The sequence below is a fragment of the Rhinopithecus bieti genome, unplaced genomic scaffold (assembly GCF_001698545.2).
Source record: "Rhinopithecus bieti isolate Rb0 unplaced genomic scaffold, ASM169854v2 scaffold_6933, whole genome shotgun sequence".
Lineage (NCBI taxonomy): Eukaryota > Metazoa > Chordata > Mammalia > Primates > Cercopithecidae > Rhinopithecus > Rhinopithecus bieti.
This window is the reverse complement of record NW_016805426.1, coordinates 1,952,079-1,968,598: the sequence shown is the minus strand read 5'-3', so window position 1 is coordinate 1,968,598 and position 16,520 is coordinate 1,952,079. Positions and strand designations below refer to the sequence as shown.

Genomic DNA, 16,520 nt, shown 5'->3' with positions numbered 1-16,520 from the left:
TCCCTCCCTCCCTTCCTTCCTTCCTTCCTTCCTCCCTCCCTCCCTCTCTCTCTCTCTCCCTTTCTCTCTTTCTTTTTTTCTTTCTTGACAGCATCTCACTCTGTCACTTAGGCCAGAGTGCATTGGTGCAATCACTGCTCACTGCAACCTTGATCTCCCAGATGTGAGCGATCCTCCCACCTCAGCCTCTCAAGTTGCTAGGACTACAGGCACCTGCTACCATGCCAGGCTAGTTTTATATTTTTTGTAGAGACAAGGTTTCTTCATATTGGCCATGCTGGTCTCAAACTTCTGGACTCAGGCAATCCTCCTGCCTCGGCCTCCTGAGTAGGCGGGACTACTGGTGCATGCCACCATGCCAGGCTAATTTTGTATTTTTTGTAGAGATGAGGTCTTTCCATGTTACCTAGGCTGATCTTGAACTCCTGGGCTCAAGCAGTTTGCTTGCCTTGGCCTCCCAAAGAGCTGGGATTACACTCATGAGCCACGGCGTCCAGCCACTATGTTATTTTTATCTTAGTTCTCAATGAGGAAACCAAAGCAGAGCTGGATTAAGGGGTCAGAGTCCATGGGTCACCGTCTATTAATGGAGCTCTTAACTTGATTCCTGGTTGAAAGTGTTTTTTTCTTAACTATTGATTTGGTGTCAAATGTTCTTCTTTTAACTGGTTCTAAATTTATTCTCTCCGTAGCCAGAGCTCCTTGAAACTTTTGCTGCTGTTAAATCCAGACTTCTTTTCTTTTTCAGAGTTTCATGGCTGTGAAGCCAGGTCATCACAAGGCATGACTGTAATTATGAAATAGGGTGTGATAGTTATCAGGTCCCACTTTTTAGCGGGATCTCTTAGACCTTGCTACATAAGTGACTTTTCCATGGCGTGGCCAAAGTCTACAGGCCACAAACCGAATTCAAAACAAAGTAACTCCAAACTGATAAGCTGACAAGTTTCCTAGAGAAGGGCCTTGGCCATGTACACTGCTCATAAACCTTGTTTTTGAGGTTTTCTGGTTCCGTTTAGCTGTGACATTTGACTTTCTTTCATTGAAGGTTGCCTTTACTTGGTGTTGGGTGGAGCACATCGTGAAGGCTTAGATGTGGGCCCTGAGGTCCCACCCCAAGCTCCGACACATTCCCTTAACCCCAGAGCTGTTCTTGGGAAAGGGGGATGCCAGTTCTCTCTTTCAGCCAATCCTGCTCCGATGCCAATCTTTCCCTACAGTCCTTCTTCCTCTTTGATTTTTAGGGTGGAGTATCTCTGTTTTTCCAAACCCTCACTTTATTTGAACCCCTTTTATTCCTGCCTTTTTATATTTCAAGCATTTGTGTCTGTGATAAGACTAAAGACTCCTCTAAAGTCGTCTCTTCCATACGGCTGCTATTTTGTTTTTGTTTTTTAATGTATAAAGGAATGTTTTCCCCAATGTTAGGGATGCTCTATTACTGTTGTCCTTCTGTTTCTTTGTTGGTAAGGTCTGTTCATACCTCTTTTCTCAACTTCTTCCCATGCAGGGCTGCAGACTCCTATTCCAGAGGTCATTGTTGATGTGGAATCCATGGACATCTTCCCGGTGGGCTGGTGTGAAGCCAATTCTTACCCTTTGACTACACCACACAAAACAGTCTGTAAGTGGTTCCCAGTTGAGGGGGGTGGTGGATGACACCGGTAATCTTCGTGAGTAAATCGGCAGCTTCATAAAGAGATTATAACCAAGTTCTAAAGAGCAAATAAGATTTTTGATCTTCCACTGAGAACCCATGTTTTCGTGAAATCATATCACAGGTTGACAAACTTTAACAGTGAGGGACAGTTGAAAGTCATAGAGAGGCAGAGAAAAAATATCTGAAATCATCACTCTCAGTTTTTTATCCAATTCATTGTTTTGATGTGAAAAAAATAAGTTAGATACTATATTATTGTTATCATTTATTTAAAAGAACTGATTTTTCTCATGTAGCGTCTCCTAACAGAATCATAATTGGTTCCAATAATTTACTGACATTCTTAGAAACACTTAGCCAGGCTAGGCACAGTGCCTCATTCCTGTAATCTCAGCACTTTGGGAGGCCAAGGCAGGAGAATGCTTGAGCCCAGGATTTTGAGACCAGCCTGGGCAACATAGTGAGATACTGTATTACATAAAAAAAGAAGTACATATATAAGTAAATTAGTCCAGCAGGGTGGCACATGTCTCCAGCTACTCTGGAGGCTGAGGTAGGAGGATTGCCTGAGCCCAGTAGGTCAGCGCTGCAATGAGCAAAGATGGCATCCAAGCACCAGTAGACTCCGGCGTGGGTGACAGAGTGAGACTCTGTCTCAAAAAATAAATAAACGGTCTACTCTTAACAGTAACTATAGGTGATATTTCAGCTGTACTTTATAAAACGTGTTACCACACATCTCTTTGGTTACAGAAATACCAAATAACCAATATTAACAGTTAAACAACCCAGCAGTACATGCCCATTCATACATGTGTGCACACACATGCAGGCACATTTAAATACATGCAAAAAATTTTTTTTTAAGACAGAGTTTTGCTCTTGTTGCCCAGGCTGGAGTGCAGTGGCCCGATCTCGGCTCTCTGCAACCTTCCACCTCCCGGGTTCAAGCAATTCTCCTGCCTCAGCCTCCCGAGTTGCTGAGATAACAGGCATGCGCCACCATGCCCAGCTAATTTTATATTTTTGGTAGAGATGGGGTTTCACCATGTTAGTCAGGCTGGTCTCTAACTCCTGACCTCAAGTGATCCGCCTGCCTTGGCCTCCCAGAGTGCTGGGATTACACTTTGGCCGTGCCTGGCCAACCGTGTGTTTTAACATATTATTGTAGGTTATTATCACAAAATGGTACCATTTAAAAATCTTCTAACCTAATTAGTCATTGCACTTATTATTCTACCCTAATGCATATCAGAAGTGTTATTTAAAATGATGAGTCCTTAGAGATGACAGGTTTTAACGGTTAAAGAGATTCCGTCTCTGTCATTTTCTTGGTGGAATTTAGGCACCAACTTAACTTCTTCCTAACAGCCTGTTCTGTGGCCACTTCTGAAGATTCTCACAACATTGCTGGAAACACAGTTCCATTGCATAGCTGACTTCACGTTCCCCAGTGGCAACAGTTTCAGGGCTCCTTTAGTTAGCATTATTAAGAGCACCAGAGGACATTATGTGTGTGAAACAAGCAGGTAGTTCACATTAGAGGCAGCTGGATTCTATGGGATTCTCCTGTTCCTAAACCATCCTGCTCAAAGGATCTGATTCAGTTGGAGTAATAGTTTCCCCTTACTTAAAAATATTTCTAAAACGTTGAGTGTACAGCAATTATTTTAATCTCGAGGACATTCTTTTCCTCTGTCTCTTAAAATGATGCAGATTCTGGCCAGGCATGGTGGCTCACGTCTCTAATCCCAGCACATTGGGAGGCCGAGGCAGGTGGATCACCTGAGGTCGGGAGCTCCAGACCAGCCCGGCCAACATGGCACAACCCCATCTCTACTAAAAATACAAAAAATTAACCAGGCATAGTGGTACATGCCTGTCATTCCGGCTACTCGGAGGGCTGAGGCACGAGAATCGCTTGAATCTGGGAGGCAGAGGTTGCAGTGAACTGATATCACGCCACTGCATTCCAGTCTGGGCGACAGAGCGATACCCTGCTCTGTCTCAAAAAAAAAAAAAAAACAAGTGCTGCAGATTCTGACCTTGCTCAGCCAGCATGGCCAGTAGGTTCTCCCCAACCTGAGTGTTGTCCTGGGGTTGGGGTTTCAATCCCCTTTGTCCTTGTTGTCCCTCAAACCGAACCTGATGTCCTAGATCCTCTTCCTCCCCGCTTCACATGGATTTGGGAGGGTGCAAGTGCTTTGGGGTTTTCTGGAGCACAATCACATACAGGTTAAGGTAAACGCTGTAAAGTTTCCTCGTTCTTTAGGATTTTTTATCTGTCTGTTGTGCTTGGCTCTTTCCCAGGGGGTCAGGCAACCTCACCCCGTTAACAAAGACCAGGGGAGACAAGTATTCCAAACTCACTTTTCACCTGACAGATCCTAAGTGTGGACCTTTTTGTAGTAGTAACTGGAGTTGAACGTCCGATAGTCAAGAGTAGGTGGGATCTTATTGAGTATTTTCGTATTCATTTTGCTTGCATTTCTTGCACATACATTTTGTTTTAAAGAGGCAAACTCCAACTCCAAACCTGCCAGACTCTAGCAGCTTTAGAAGTTTTGTTGGAATTAATGTATGCTTATGTTGGAAGATGTAGGATTATCTGAGCCAAAGTTAGTAGATGCCAAAAGCTTTGGTCTATTTTTGTTAAGGTGATCCGAATCAGTTATAAATATAAACTGGAAATGTTCTTATCCAAATAAATCACTGTTTGCTCATTTATGTCAATATTTGACCAGGCGTATTTGTGAGCTCCTGGTTCTCCTTTTGTGAATAACATGTTTGAGTTGACATGCATGTCTCTGACAGCACTTCAGGAGAGTGCTGTGGTGGTCACATGATTTGCTTCATCACAATTTTTCTTGGAAAAAAATCATTCTGGATAATTGCTTGCAACAATTGATCTGAACGTGTGAGGTACAGCAGGTGTACTCTTTTGCTTTCTTAGATGCACGTTGGAAAATGAAGTAGCTAGTGTAATGATCAGATTAAATGAACTAAGTTGTACTAAAATCTGACATCTGGTGAGTTAACGTCTGTCCTATGCTAGAAGAAACTGATAGGAAATTGTGGCATGAGTGACATAACTTTTCAGCATTTAAATTACTACTTTAAAATGGGTACCTTTTTACTTTATAACCTCTTTTTAAAAATGGACTTGCCCCACTAACAAAGCTGACTTTCTTTTTTTCCCTTTGCCTTTTCTACAGCACAAAAGAAGAGAAAGATTGCAGTTGTGCAACCAGAGAAACAGTACGTGCTTTTTTTCCCCCCAGACTGTAGTGTATACCGATAAACTGTAGTGTCTCTATGGAGGATGGGAAGCATGGCTGTTTTTATTGGTGTTATCTAGCAAATAGCACCCAAGTAGAGGTAGCAGTAAAACATAGTGGCTGTTATTTGTTGTGTACCCGTTATGTGCAGAACACAGTGCCTTCTCCCCAATGCACTCACAGTCCAGATTCCCATGGCTCACTTTTTATTCCACTTCGACATACCTGGGGAGGGCCCCAGATCTACACACTGAGAGAAATGGCTGGCTGTGCTCGCAATTCTCAGCGTCTGCAGGGGCCCCACGTGGCAGGTGCAGTTTCGACTCGCAGCCCCTCACCACACTCAGAATGCTGCTTCTTACTCACCTCTCCTAGAGTAGCCCGGGTTTGGGAGGCGTAAAACTTCAGTCCAACCCCAGCTCTGCTGCGTGAACTTGAGCAAGTAGCATTGGTTCTCTGCCTTTCAGTGCTCTGGTTTATAAAATATGATTTGGGGTACTTAGGAAGATTAAATTAGATTCCATTTGAAAAAAAGTGTAGGCCTTAAATTGTAGGCTGAACAAATACAGATTATGCCCTGTCCCCCATTTCAATTGTGATTTCCTATGGAAAGAGGGTGTCCCCCATTTCAATTGTGACTTTATGTGGAAAGAGGGTGTTAGCAAAGTGTGTCCAGGCAGGCAGTGTGTTTTTGAAAAGTTGTGACTGCTAGTAACATTTGTAGATACTGAAAAATATTTAAAATACACTAAAATGTGCATTCCATGCCAAGTGATTCTGCTTTCTTAAGTAAATAAAAATACACTGATGGAAAGACAGCTGAAAACAGCATTTTTCATGTGCAGTAGTCGAGTTTAAATTTAAATAAAATGAAATTGAACTGTAACTGCACTATTTGAATGAGAAGAACAGTTCTGTAGGTGTTTTTTTGTGGGTTTGCTTCTAAATGCAGTGTATGCGGCTCATAACCAGACTCCATGTTATCCACCTGATGTTGAAGTAGAGCGATTTCGTAACACACCTGTGACTGAATCCAGACTTGAATTCATCACTCCTAAATGCGCAGCCCGTAGATTAACAGTTCTCACCTTTCCCGTGTGTCGGTCACTTAGAGAGCTTGGAGCACACAGATTGCTGGGCCCCATCCTCAAAATTTCTGATTCAGAATGTCTGACATGGGGCCCAAGAATCTGCATTTCTAACAAGTTCACGGGTAGTGTCAATGCTGTGGGTCTGGAAACCCGTCTTGGAGAACCACTGCATAGATGGCCTTGCTAAGATCTCTTGTAAGGGTTGACTTTGAGCTTAAGGAGCTTTTCAACCATGTGGTTTCTATGCCACCAACCTAGACACCCCTGTGAAATCTAGTACACCTCTTTTCCCCTAAGGCTACATTTTAAAACACCTATTTATTCAGCAACATTTTTACTGAACTGTAACAGAACTCTGTCCTGGACTAAGCCTGTATTGCATTTGAAGACTCGCCAGTTTATAGATTTTCTTTTAAGGTCTTATTTTTAGTGTGGCCATGACTCACAGGGGCCCGGAGGTCAGAAATCAAAGGTTAGTGGAAAGTGGTTTTCAATTAGACATCGAAGTGGAAAAGTCTGACTTTAATCCAATGTAAGATAACGTTTTTTCATGTTTAAAATATAATTGAAGACAGTATTACAATTCCATAGCAAGAGACAAGGCCAGAAGCAACCTGGGAGAAACTCACTGCTCAGTGCCAGCCGCTCAGAGGCAGATGTCTCAGGCTTTCCAGGGCCATCCAAAGAATTGGACAACTACTTTTCTGAAATGCTGTTTTCATCTGGTCTTACTGGCATTGCTCCCATGCACACATTGTCTTCTATGGTCCTCTTATCTGGGATTTCTGGAAGAGTCCTTTTAAATTATGATAAGACTTTGGAATGTAGTAGTTCCTTCTAAAGCTTGTGGTCCCTGATAGTTTTATTTTCTCTGTTGACAGATTGCCGCCCACAGTGCCTGTTAAGAAAATACCTCATGACCTTTGTTTATTCCCTCACCTGGACACCACAGGTAATCGGTCCCATTTAGGGGTCTCTGTGCCTTCCCAAGTGCAGCTGGGAGCAGAGGCATGTACATGTTTCTAGGTCGCTATGAATACATCTCAGCGTTGAGCCTGCTCTGTTTTTCTCCATTGCCACTCATGAACGGATACCTACTTTTTAAAAAGAAAACTTCTAAGCTAAATTCTCTGTGCCTCTTCTTTTCTGCTTTTTGGCCAGTAGTTCTAGATAGCTCTAGTCTATAGAAAAATGGTTTATGTGTGACTTGCAAATTAGGAGCCAGATTAGGGCTGTGTATCATGGGGAAAAGGAAAGTGTTGAAAATATCATCTCATTAGGCAATTTCTTTTTCGACATTTTATTTCGGTTCCACTTGCATTTTTCCACTTACTGTTAGTATTTAAGTCGCCTCTGGCTTTTGAATTGTTCCTTAAAACCCTCTAACGTGATGGTTGTGAACAATATATGTTTTTTAATGTGTAAAGTCTTACATCCTACAATAACCTTTGGAAATACATTTGTGAGCTACCCTCTGACCATGAAGTCTGGTAATAGACATGTTTATATTTTGTCATACTTGATTAAAAAGTCTATTCTCTAAGCCAAAATGAAACCTGCTCTGAATTCCAGGATTAAAACCAACTGTCATGGAAGAATCCTACTAGGAGATTATCTTGGTAGTAAAGAGCAGTTTTATAAGTAGATTTAACGAAAATTTTGTTTTTCTACAGGCCTGGTAATCTAAAGGCAGAGTAATCCTACCAAAAAATGTCCATGTAAATTCTGCTGTGGACTTCATTATTTTGCCTGTTTTATATAATTCAAACTTTAGAATGGTTTTAAAAGAACCTTGCCAGCTACACTTTCATAGTCTATAATTGTAATTTTACTCCTTTTCTTTTATATCCAGAAGAATAACATTTCTGCCTCCTACCTCTGCTGGTTCTTAGTTGAAGTCTTTATGAGAACAAACCTTCCTAGACTGTTAAATTACCATCCCAAATTAATAGCAGTGGTTGTGCAGAAATTCCACTGTGAGTGTTGCTTAGCTTGGCGCTTGGGTAGAGTCAGGATGGGGGCGGTGACTCCCTTAGCCAGAAGTGAAACCTCATTCTACATTTATAGACATTAAGAAACTTTAGGCCCAGCATGGTGGCTCATGCCTGTAATTCCAGCACTTTAGAAGGCTGAAGCAGACAGATTCCTTGAGCTCAGGAGTTCGAGACCAGCCTGGCCAACGTGGTGAGACCTCATTTCTACTAAAAAATACAAAAATTAGCCAGGCATGGTGGCACGTGCCTGTAATCCCAGCTACTCAGAAGTCTGAGGCAGGAGAATCGCTTGAACCCAGGAGGTGGAGGTTGCAGTGAGCCGAGATTGCACCACTGCACTCCAGCCTGGGCAACAAAGTGAGACCCTGTCTCAAAACCAAAACAAAAAAAAAGTTTCTTTTTTTTTGAGACAGAGTTTTGCTCTTTTCACCCAGGATGGATTACAGGCACATACTACCATTCCCGGCTAAATTTTGTATTTTCAGTAGAAATGAGGTCTCACCGTGTTGGCCAGGCTGATCTGGAACTCCTGACCTCAGGTGATCCACCCGCCTCAGCCTCCCAAAGTGCCGGGATTACAGGCGTGAGCCACCACCTGTAAGAAAGAAACTTTAGATTGAGGTCTTATCATTTAATTATTCTGCTTGCCCATGGCATTAGAGACAGCAAGATCAGCAGCTCTCCCTGTTCCCTTTCTGAGTTGAAAGAAGAATATGGGTAATGTACACTTACGCTGCAGTGAGGTCTTCTTCACCTTCATCAGATTGGCAGGATGGAGAAGTGCAACAGGAACCAGTGTTGGGGTGGGTGTGGGACTCTAGGAGCCCTTCCGTGGTGCTAACAAGAGTGTCAGTTGGGGTAGTCACTGTGAAGAACAGCGTGGCCATGTCTAGTAAAACTGAAGATACAGATACGCAGAGGTGGCCTAGCCAGCCCACTCTTCTTACGCACCTGCAAGACTCTCTTGCCCACATGTAGAAGTTTTTCACAGTCATATTCATGAAAGCACTGTTGACAGTCCTGAGGAAGTAAAAACAACTAAATATCCATCAGTAAGAGACTAGACAGCTAAATGATACTATATTAATTCAACAGAGTCAAAGAAGTACAAAAATGAATGAACTTTCTAGATCCACATTTACCAACTTGGATGTATCTCAGAAACTTCTTATGAAGCAAACCAACAAAACCTTGCAGGAAATCATTTATGGAATATGTTTAAAATACCATATATTGTCATGCTTCTGTCTGTGGTGAAGCTGACACACTTGTGTGGCATGATGAACACCAGATTCAGGGTTGTGGTGACTTCTGGGGGTGCAGGTTGGGGGGTCACTGGGGTGGGTGACTCACAGAATGTCACTGTGTAGTCAGTGTTTTTGTCCTTGAACTAGATAATGATTCTGGAGTGGTCATTGTCTTAGCTTTTGTGTCTTTTTGTGTGTCTTGAATACTGCATCATAAACAGAAAAGTTTATTTATATGGCAGAAAGTATGATCAGAATTTCTAAGGTATCATTAAGGATATCAAATGTTGCTTGTAGGCTCACGCATGCTTCTGTGTGTGGTGAAGTTGACACACTTGTGTGGCACGATGAACACCAGATTCATGCAATCTGGAAAAATTAACCAGAATTTCTAAGGTATCATTAAGGATATCAAATGTCCTGCTATTAGGACACAGCACCTCTTTCTCAAAAGAAGAAAATCATCTGTTTTTCTCTGCTCCTCTGTCACAATTTTCAACCAGAGTGCGGCTTCCTAATTACAGTTCTAACGACACTGGCCATCATGATTGTTGTGTTCATTTTGGGTTCCATTGCTTTTGTTATGCCTGACTCTCCATCAGCCAAGATCTCGGACAGCTCTGTGTGCTCCTTTTCCCTGACCATGTGGATGAAGCAAGGGTCTCGGGGCCCCCTAGGGTCTGGGGCTATGGTCCTAATCATGGGCTGTGTTGCTCTCCCCTGCAGGAACCGTCAACGGGAAATACTGCTGTCCTCAGCTCTTCATCAACCACAGGTGTTTCTCAGGCCCTTACCTGAACAAAGGAAGGATCGCAGAGCTACCTCAGTCGGTGGGACCGGGCAAATGCGTGCTGGTTCTTAAAGAGGTAAAGCCCGTGCACAATCACCTTGGCTTATTTTAACAGGATTTTTCAAAAAGCTGTGGGCCCAGTTTCTGAAGGAGGGAGCAGACATCAGAAGCAATTCAGTTGGCATTTACTGAGACCTCCTTTCTCTCTGTCCTGGGCGCTGAAGCCAGAGATACACAAACAGAAGAATGATGCTCTGACCCATGAAAGACTCCCCGTCTAGGTGGAGGGACACACGTCTGCCTCCCCTCGAATTAGGGGGAAACGTTGCAGTAGGTTTGAATGAAGTGCTTTGGAAAGACAGAGGGAAGATTGTGTGTGGATTGAGGGCCTAGGACTGGAGTTGAGGTTTCCAAAGAGGTAGACCATCCCGGAATGGCACAGAGGACTTCACGAGGCAGCAGAGGGTATTATCACTGAGAATGGTGCTCCTTGGCCAGGTCATGGTGCTGTGCCATCTTTCTGTTTCATCCATCTCTTTCCAGCACCTGGTACTTGCACACGGGAGGTACTGGTAAGTATTTCAATGGTCTCCAGGTACTTTGATGAGGTTTGTGTCATGGGTCACATCCAGGCCCGTCACTTGGAGGCTGTGGCTCCCCATTTGTCCTGCTGCCTTCAGGCGATGACCTGCAGAGAGAGGTGAATCCTGAGGATGTTGATGAAGGCTTCTTCTCCGTTGCATTTTTCTAGCATAGCCTCAGACAGTGCTTGGAGACAGACTGGAAATTTGGAATAGTTTCCGAACTCTTCCTGGAACTCTCTCTGCTCTTTTCTTACACATATCAGTGCTTTCTCTGAAGAAAGAAGATACCAAATGGATATTCTCTATTGCCACTGTACCATGATGAATGTTTCTTAAAATTCTGCAGGCACAGCAATCCATTGATCCATTGAACAAATGTTTGTTAGGTAACTTTGAGGAGCCAGGCACCATTGGAAGCATTGGATTAAAAAAGAAATAGGCTCTGCCTTTTGCCTGTTGGGGTTTCCTGTTCTTGTTAGGGAGATGATGTAATCCTCAGCTTGATGTACAGTTGGGGGTCCGAGAGAGAGGAACACAGTGCCCTGGGAGCAGAGTGGAGGACAGATATATGGCAAGTAACATTTCATCTGGCTTAGGCAGAGTGCGTAGGATCCTGATTGCACAGTGTGGGCATGGCCACACAGGTGGGCATTCAAGGTGTGTTCCAGAAAGGAAAGTCAGGTATGGCTGGAGCTTAGGAACTTAGGCTGGAGATAAACAGTGGCATAAAAGGACCCATTCGATTTTGAGAAGAAAAGCAGGAAGCTGGCCCGTCTTGACTCTTCAGTGTGAGGTTGGATGGAGCAAAGTGGATGGGGCCTGCTTGTGAAAGGCCTTCTCTGGTATTTTAAGTGATTTGGACTTGAATCAATGGATGGAACATCCTCAGAGGGATGCCACATGAGAGCCTCTGTGTGGTTTTAAATATCATTTCACTTAATGAGAAGGAGACCGTTGAAGCAAAGTCAGAGGGCGTTTGCTCTTCCTGGTTATCAATGGGATTCATAGTTAAAGACCTTTATATTAGAAAAAACATCTGCTTGAGAGAGGAAGTAGGGGTTACAGTTTAGAAGAAACCTGTCAGAAATCGACAAGACTATTGTTGCGGTCATTTATTCGGGAGCATGTAGAATGCTTAGCAGGTGATCCCTGCCCCACATGAGCATCCAGTTGAGTGGGAAAGATGAGTAGGTAAATAGAAGGTAGCCACATGGTCCCAGGTTCCAGGGCAGGACCTGGCATGCACGCTTTGAGATCACACTGGAGGCATCCGCAATCTGTAGGGACTGTGGAACAGGTGGCCTGCCCCAGGTAGGGAGAAGAGCAGGAACAAGGCTGGGGCATCTGGGGTGCAGGGGATGAAAGAAGGAAGAGGAGAGGATGCTCACAGCACCTGAAATGTGCAGACTGCAAGGGATGGACCCAGAAAGGGCCCTTGTTCATGTTTAGAATCTGTCGCAGGCCTGGCCATTGTACCAGGCCCTTCATACACATCTTCATTTAGCAGAGTGGAGCTGCCTTCCTTGCAACTAGCTCATTTCTGCATTTGGCATCATGTCTTGAAATCAAACAGTACACATCTCACTAAGTGTAAGTGGCGAGTAGATTCAATACATGAGAAATTTACAGCTAAAGAAAATGGTGATTGAGTTGGAAGGGCCACACCCTGGGAAGGGCTCCGCAGTGTGGTTAAGCAGCAGGACCGCTAGTTAATGCTAAGTGAATAAATTGGCACAGATTGGAGAGCCCTATAGATATTAAACTCAATCCAAACAGAAATCAAGCCAGGATTACACATAAGAATTTCTGCCACCATAGGAAATAGGACCCTAGAGCGAGAATTGACTTTCTTCTGTCTGCCACAGCTGTCAGTCTGTGAATGGATTTCCACTAGGGCGATGTTGTCTGCCTGTATTTCTGCCTAGTTTTGTTGTGAGTGATAGGATGAGGACACAAAAACACAAAATTACGGAGAGCTGACGGCCTTTTTTGAAGCTGCCTGCAAGCCTGTTTCACATGACATGTTCTGTTCTTGAAATGAGACCTTCCCTTATCTGCCAGCTCTGTTAACAAACAAGATGACCTTGGCTTCAGCCTGTCTTGAGGGGCTGGCTGTTTTACTTTACTAAATGATTTTTTTTAAGTCAAAAGTAGTTACCCCTGGTCAATTCTCTGATAGGTGCCCGCAGCCAAATTTAAAAGTGAGGCCAGAGCAGTTTTCTAATGACAGAACTAGTTTTTGCCGATGTTTGAAAATGCGTGTGGCAGGAAGAAAGAAAACAAACAAAAAAATAGGTGAGTGCTTCAGTTCTGTGAGTGCAAGAAAAATGTAAGTTCCACCAAGCTAATATTTATGCTAATGCTCCTCTTTCAGTACCAGAACCTCTGTAGCTTCAAATTTCATTTTAGTTAAGGAGAACGAGGTAATGGAAGCAAAGACAGAGTGCATTGCTTTTCCTGGCCATCGGTGTTATTAGGAACTTGAACACTTTATGTGTAGGAGATGTGCAGTGAGAGCGGTTAACGCTGACCTGTTCTGCCAGAAATAGATAATGTCTCGGGGGAAGTAGACAATGTCTCGGGGGGTGGATGCAGACATGGTCTTTGGCAAGGTTCAGTGCAGGCTGCAAAGTCCAGTTCTGGGTTCTATCTGAGTGGACCACTTTACAAGAGAGGACGAAGTTTCTGGTAAAAGTGGTCTTTAATGCATGGCTCTATGGTGTTAGAGCCGAGTGGGGTTTGGAGGGGACCACGAGTGTGTCTGGCCTCAATTCGAGGGGGTGCAGTGAGGGGAGGTACGGGGACCTGGGAGAAGCTGGAACCAGAGTCACTCACCGGTCCATTCAGGTCCAGACGTATCCCATAAGCAAACTCAGAACGAAGCAGGCCTTGGCGTGGAAGGGCAGGCCCAGCCAACGACTGCCCCTCACATGCTGGGCCTTTTACAGGATGCCTGTGCCCAGCTGCACGGAGGGTGGAGTTGTTAGGCACAGGCAGTAGTGATGCTGTTTATCCTAAGTCACATGTCCATGCTCAGTAGGGTCATTGTCCATTGGGATCATCTTTTTCTATCTCAAATCCTTCTACCCCATGCCTCCCCCAGAGTACCAGGGTCCCCAAAAGAGAGAGAAACTATGGATCTGTGTCATATCAAGAGATTGGTTGCCTCCTATGGCCAAAAGAGTGTTGTCAGCTGTTGTGTTCCTTTGTGTTGCACAAGGTGTTCAGGAAATTGTTGCCTTGTAATGTACATACCATCTCATGAATCACCAGGCCTGTAGTCCTCACTTTATAGACAGTGTGTCAGGCTAGTGTCTACATGTGAAAGAGAAAGTGAACGAGTGAGCCAGCCTGGGCACAAGAGGCCAACAGGGAGTGGAACATCTAATGTATTTACTCATGCCCATGGGTCCTGGAGTGACTGTTTCAGCTGCAGACACAGACCCATGATGAAGGTGAGAGGAGACCAGCCAAGCGCTCCTGGTAGAAATGACTCTGAAAACACCCATCTGGGCAGGGCGATGGAGCCTCTGCCTTCACAGGAACTCCAAACATCATGGGGGATTGGCAGGACAGTGTCCTTGGAGAAAGTCCCAGGGTGGCTTTTGGAGACTTGGGGAGCCTCGTGGTTTTTCTTAGAATTTATTTGGCTTAAAATATCAGTATGTAAATGTCAGTGACAGTATGTAACTTCTGTTTTTCAGAAAAAAAGGGAAACATGCCTTTCACGTGGGGCATCTGTGGGTGTCCCTTTGTGGGTTTTCCGCATGAGTTTTGGGTTGCTGAGCAGGCAGGGGCTCTCCGATTGCGTTCGCTCAGCAGCACACCTGGCCTGTCCTGTGTGCTGCTTTTTGGCAGTCCAGATTCAGGAGCTTAAGAGAGGAATGTTTATAGAAAGGAAATCGATGAGCCATAACTTTCTGTAGAAAGGTAGAAATAGAACGCCTGATTTTCTGCTCTCCTTTTTCTTCTTTTGGTGCTTAAATGTTCACAGAAAGCCCGGGAAGCCCGGCACCCAGGACCCTGTGCAATGAGGCGCTTCTCAGGCTTGTTTTTCTTGCTCCAGTGTAACTCTCCACCCCGTTTGCCAGGATGCTGGTGAGACCACGGCACTCAGCTGAGGTCCAAAGGCTAGGTGGGAAGGCGTAGACCAGCAGAATCAAAGAAGTAATGCTGCACCCCTGGACCGGAATGCAGTGTCCCCCGAACCACCGGCCCTGAGTCAGAGATGCCCCACTGCAAATAGTGATGTGACTCCCAACCCCCAAAGGGCTTCAAGTGACTCCGGCTCCTGGTCACCTGCAGTTTTGGATCTTTCAAGTGGGACCTGGCAGTTTGGGATTTGGCCTCAGCTGTTATTTATGGTTTCGATTTCTGCCCTGTGGTTGATTCATTAAGTGATTTCCCTCTGTCTTTTTGTTTGGGGTGTCTGGCTCTCACATTTGGGCAGTCTGTCGTGTGCTGTTTAAATTTCCCCTTCATTGTGGAGCTCTGAGCATTTGTCCTGGGCTATCACTCTTAACAACTTGAACCTAAAAACTAGAAAGCTTTCTGGTGGGAACCCTGAAAGTCAGCTGCCCCAAGCAGCCCTCACTGTTCATAAACTTGACGGTAGGAGAAGAGCTTTCATTCATGGAAGCAGCCATACGTTTCTCGATAGCACCCAGGGGAGGCAGTGTTAAGGGAGTAGGAATGATGGTCTCGTATCGAGGACTTTTCCAAGTGATACTGGACAGAGGGAATGTCTTACCCAGCTGACCTCGGTGCTCGGAATCAAAGACAGATGCAGACGGGCCTCTGGAAGATACTCTGCTGTGTTTTTGTTGCTGCTGTTTTAAATTTATGCTGAACATTAGTTCACCCACTAAGAATAATGTACCAAGCTTGTGGGCGGGTGTAAACTAACACACTCACATAGTCTGTGGTACTGAGGGAAGGCTGGCAAAGGAAAAGTGCACATTGTTTTTGCTTGTCAGGCTTTTATTACTTTCCCATAGAGAAGACAAGATAAATTTGATGAACTTTCTTAGCATAGCATAGGATAAGATTTTGCAGCAATGAAAAGCAATAGCAAATGATAACTCCTGAGGCTCCATTCATGTAGACTATATGGTATCAAATACTTGGAGTGAATTTATTGTTAATTTTTAGATGAACAGATTAATTTTATCTAATTTCAGAGCCCATATTGAAATTATTGAACTAATTCAAAAAATGTCTGTAGAGCACCTACTCTTGCCAGTTATAGTTCTATCTACCATGGATACAGCAGCAAACAGAATGAAATCCCTGATTTCCTGCTGCTTATGTCTTAGTGGGGGTGGATGGTGAACAAATAAGCCAATTACAGAATAATCCTATACTAATAATAAGACAAGTTTTCCATGAGAGGCCAGAGAATGAAGGGAGGAAGGTGCTGTGTACAGAGGATACTCAGCAGAGCCCTTTCTGATACGGACTTTGGAGTAAAGACCCGGATGGGGAAGGATGGTCTAGAAGGGTTTCCCAGGAAGAACAATCCTAAGAGAAAAACAGAACAGAGGAAAGGCCTGATCTGACTTGTGGTTTAAAGGATTGCCCTGGCCGTTGTTGGGAGGTGAGGCTCTCAGAGGGTGAGGTGGAAGGCGGGGAAGCCCCTGCCAGCAGGGTGAGAATAGAACCAGAGCTGCCCAGTCTTTCAGCCATGTGGCCTCACCAGGCATCTGAATAAGACAGTGTCACGGACATTGTGGACACAGAGAAGCCCCCATTGGATTGGGTTCCAGAGAGGACTGAAGAAGAGAAAAAGGCGCTGTTGAGTGTAGACTCTTCTTAAGGATTTTACTGTAAAAGAGCTGAGAAATGAGGTGGGGGATGTATTCGTTCGTTTTCACATT

General features: G+C 44.4%; 1 protein-coding gene across 2 annotated transcripts in view; it reads left to right on the top strand.

The window, feature by feature from the left end:
- Positions 1-16,520, top strand: part of SFMBT2 (Scm like with four mbt domains 2) — a 258,910-nt gene that overhangs the window by 210,237 nt on the left and 32,153 nt on the right. For both annotated transcript variants that reach the window (XM_017872485.1, XM_017872486.1), the window contains 4 exons: positions 1,511-1,624; positions 4,876-4,918; positions 6,911-6,981; positions 9,997-10,136. In XM_017872485.1, coding sequence (XP_017727974.1) covers positions 1,511-1,624; positions 4,876-4,918; positions 6,911-6,981; positions 9,997-10,136 — 368 coding nt within the window. The remainder of the gene's footprint in view (positions 1-1,510; positions 1,625-4,875; positions 4,919-6,910; positions 6,982-9,996; positions 10,137-16,520) is intronic.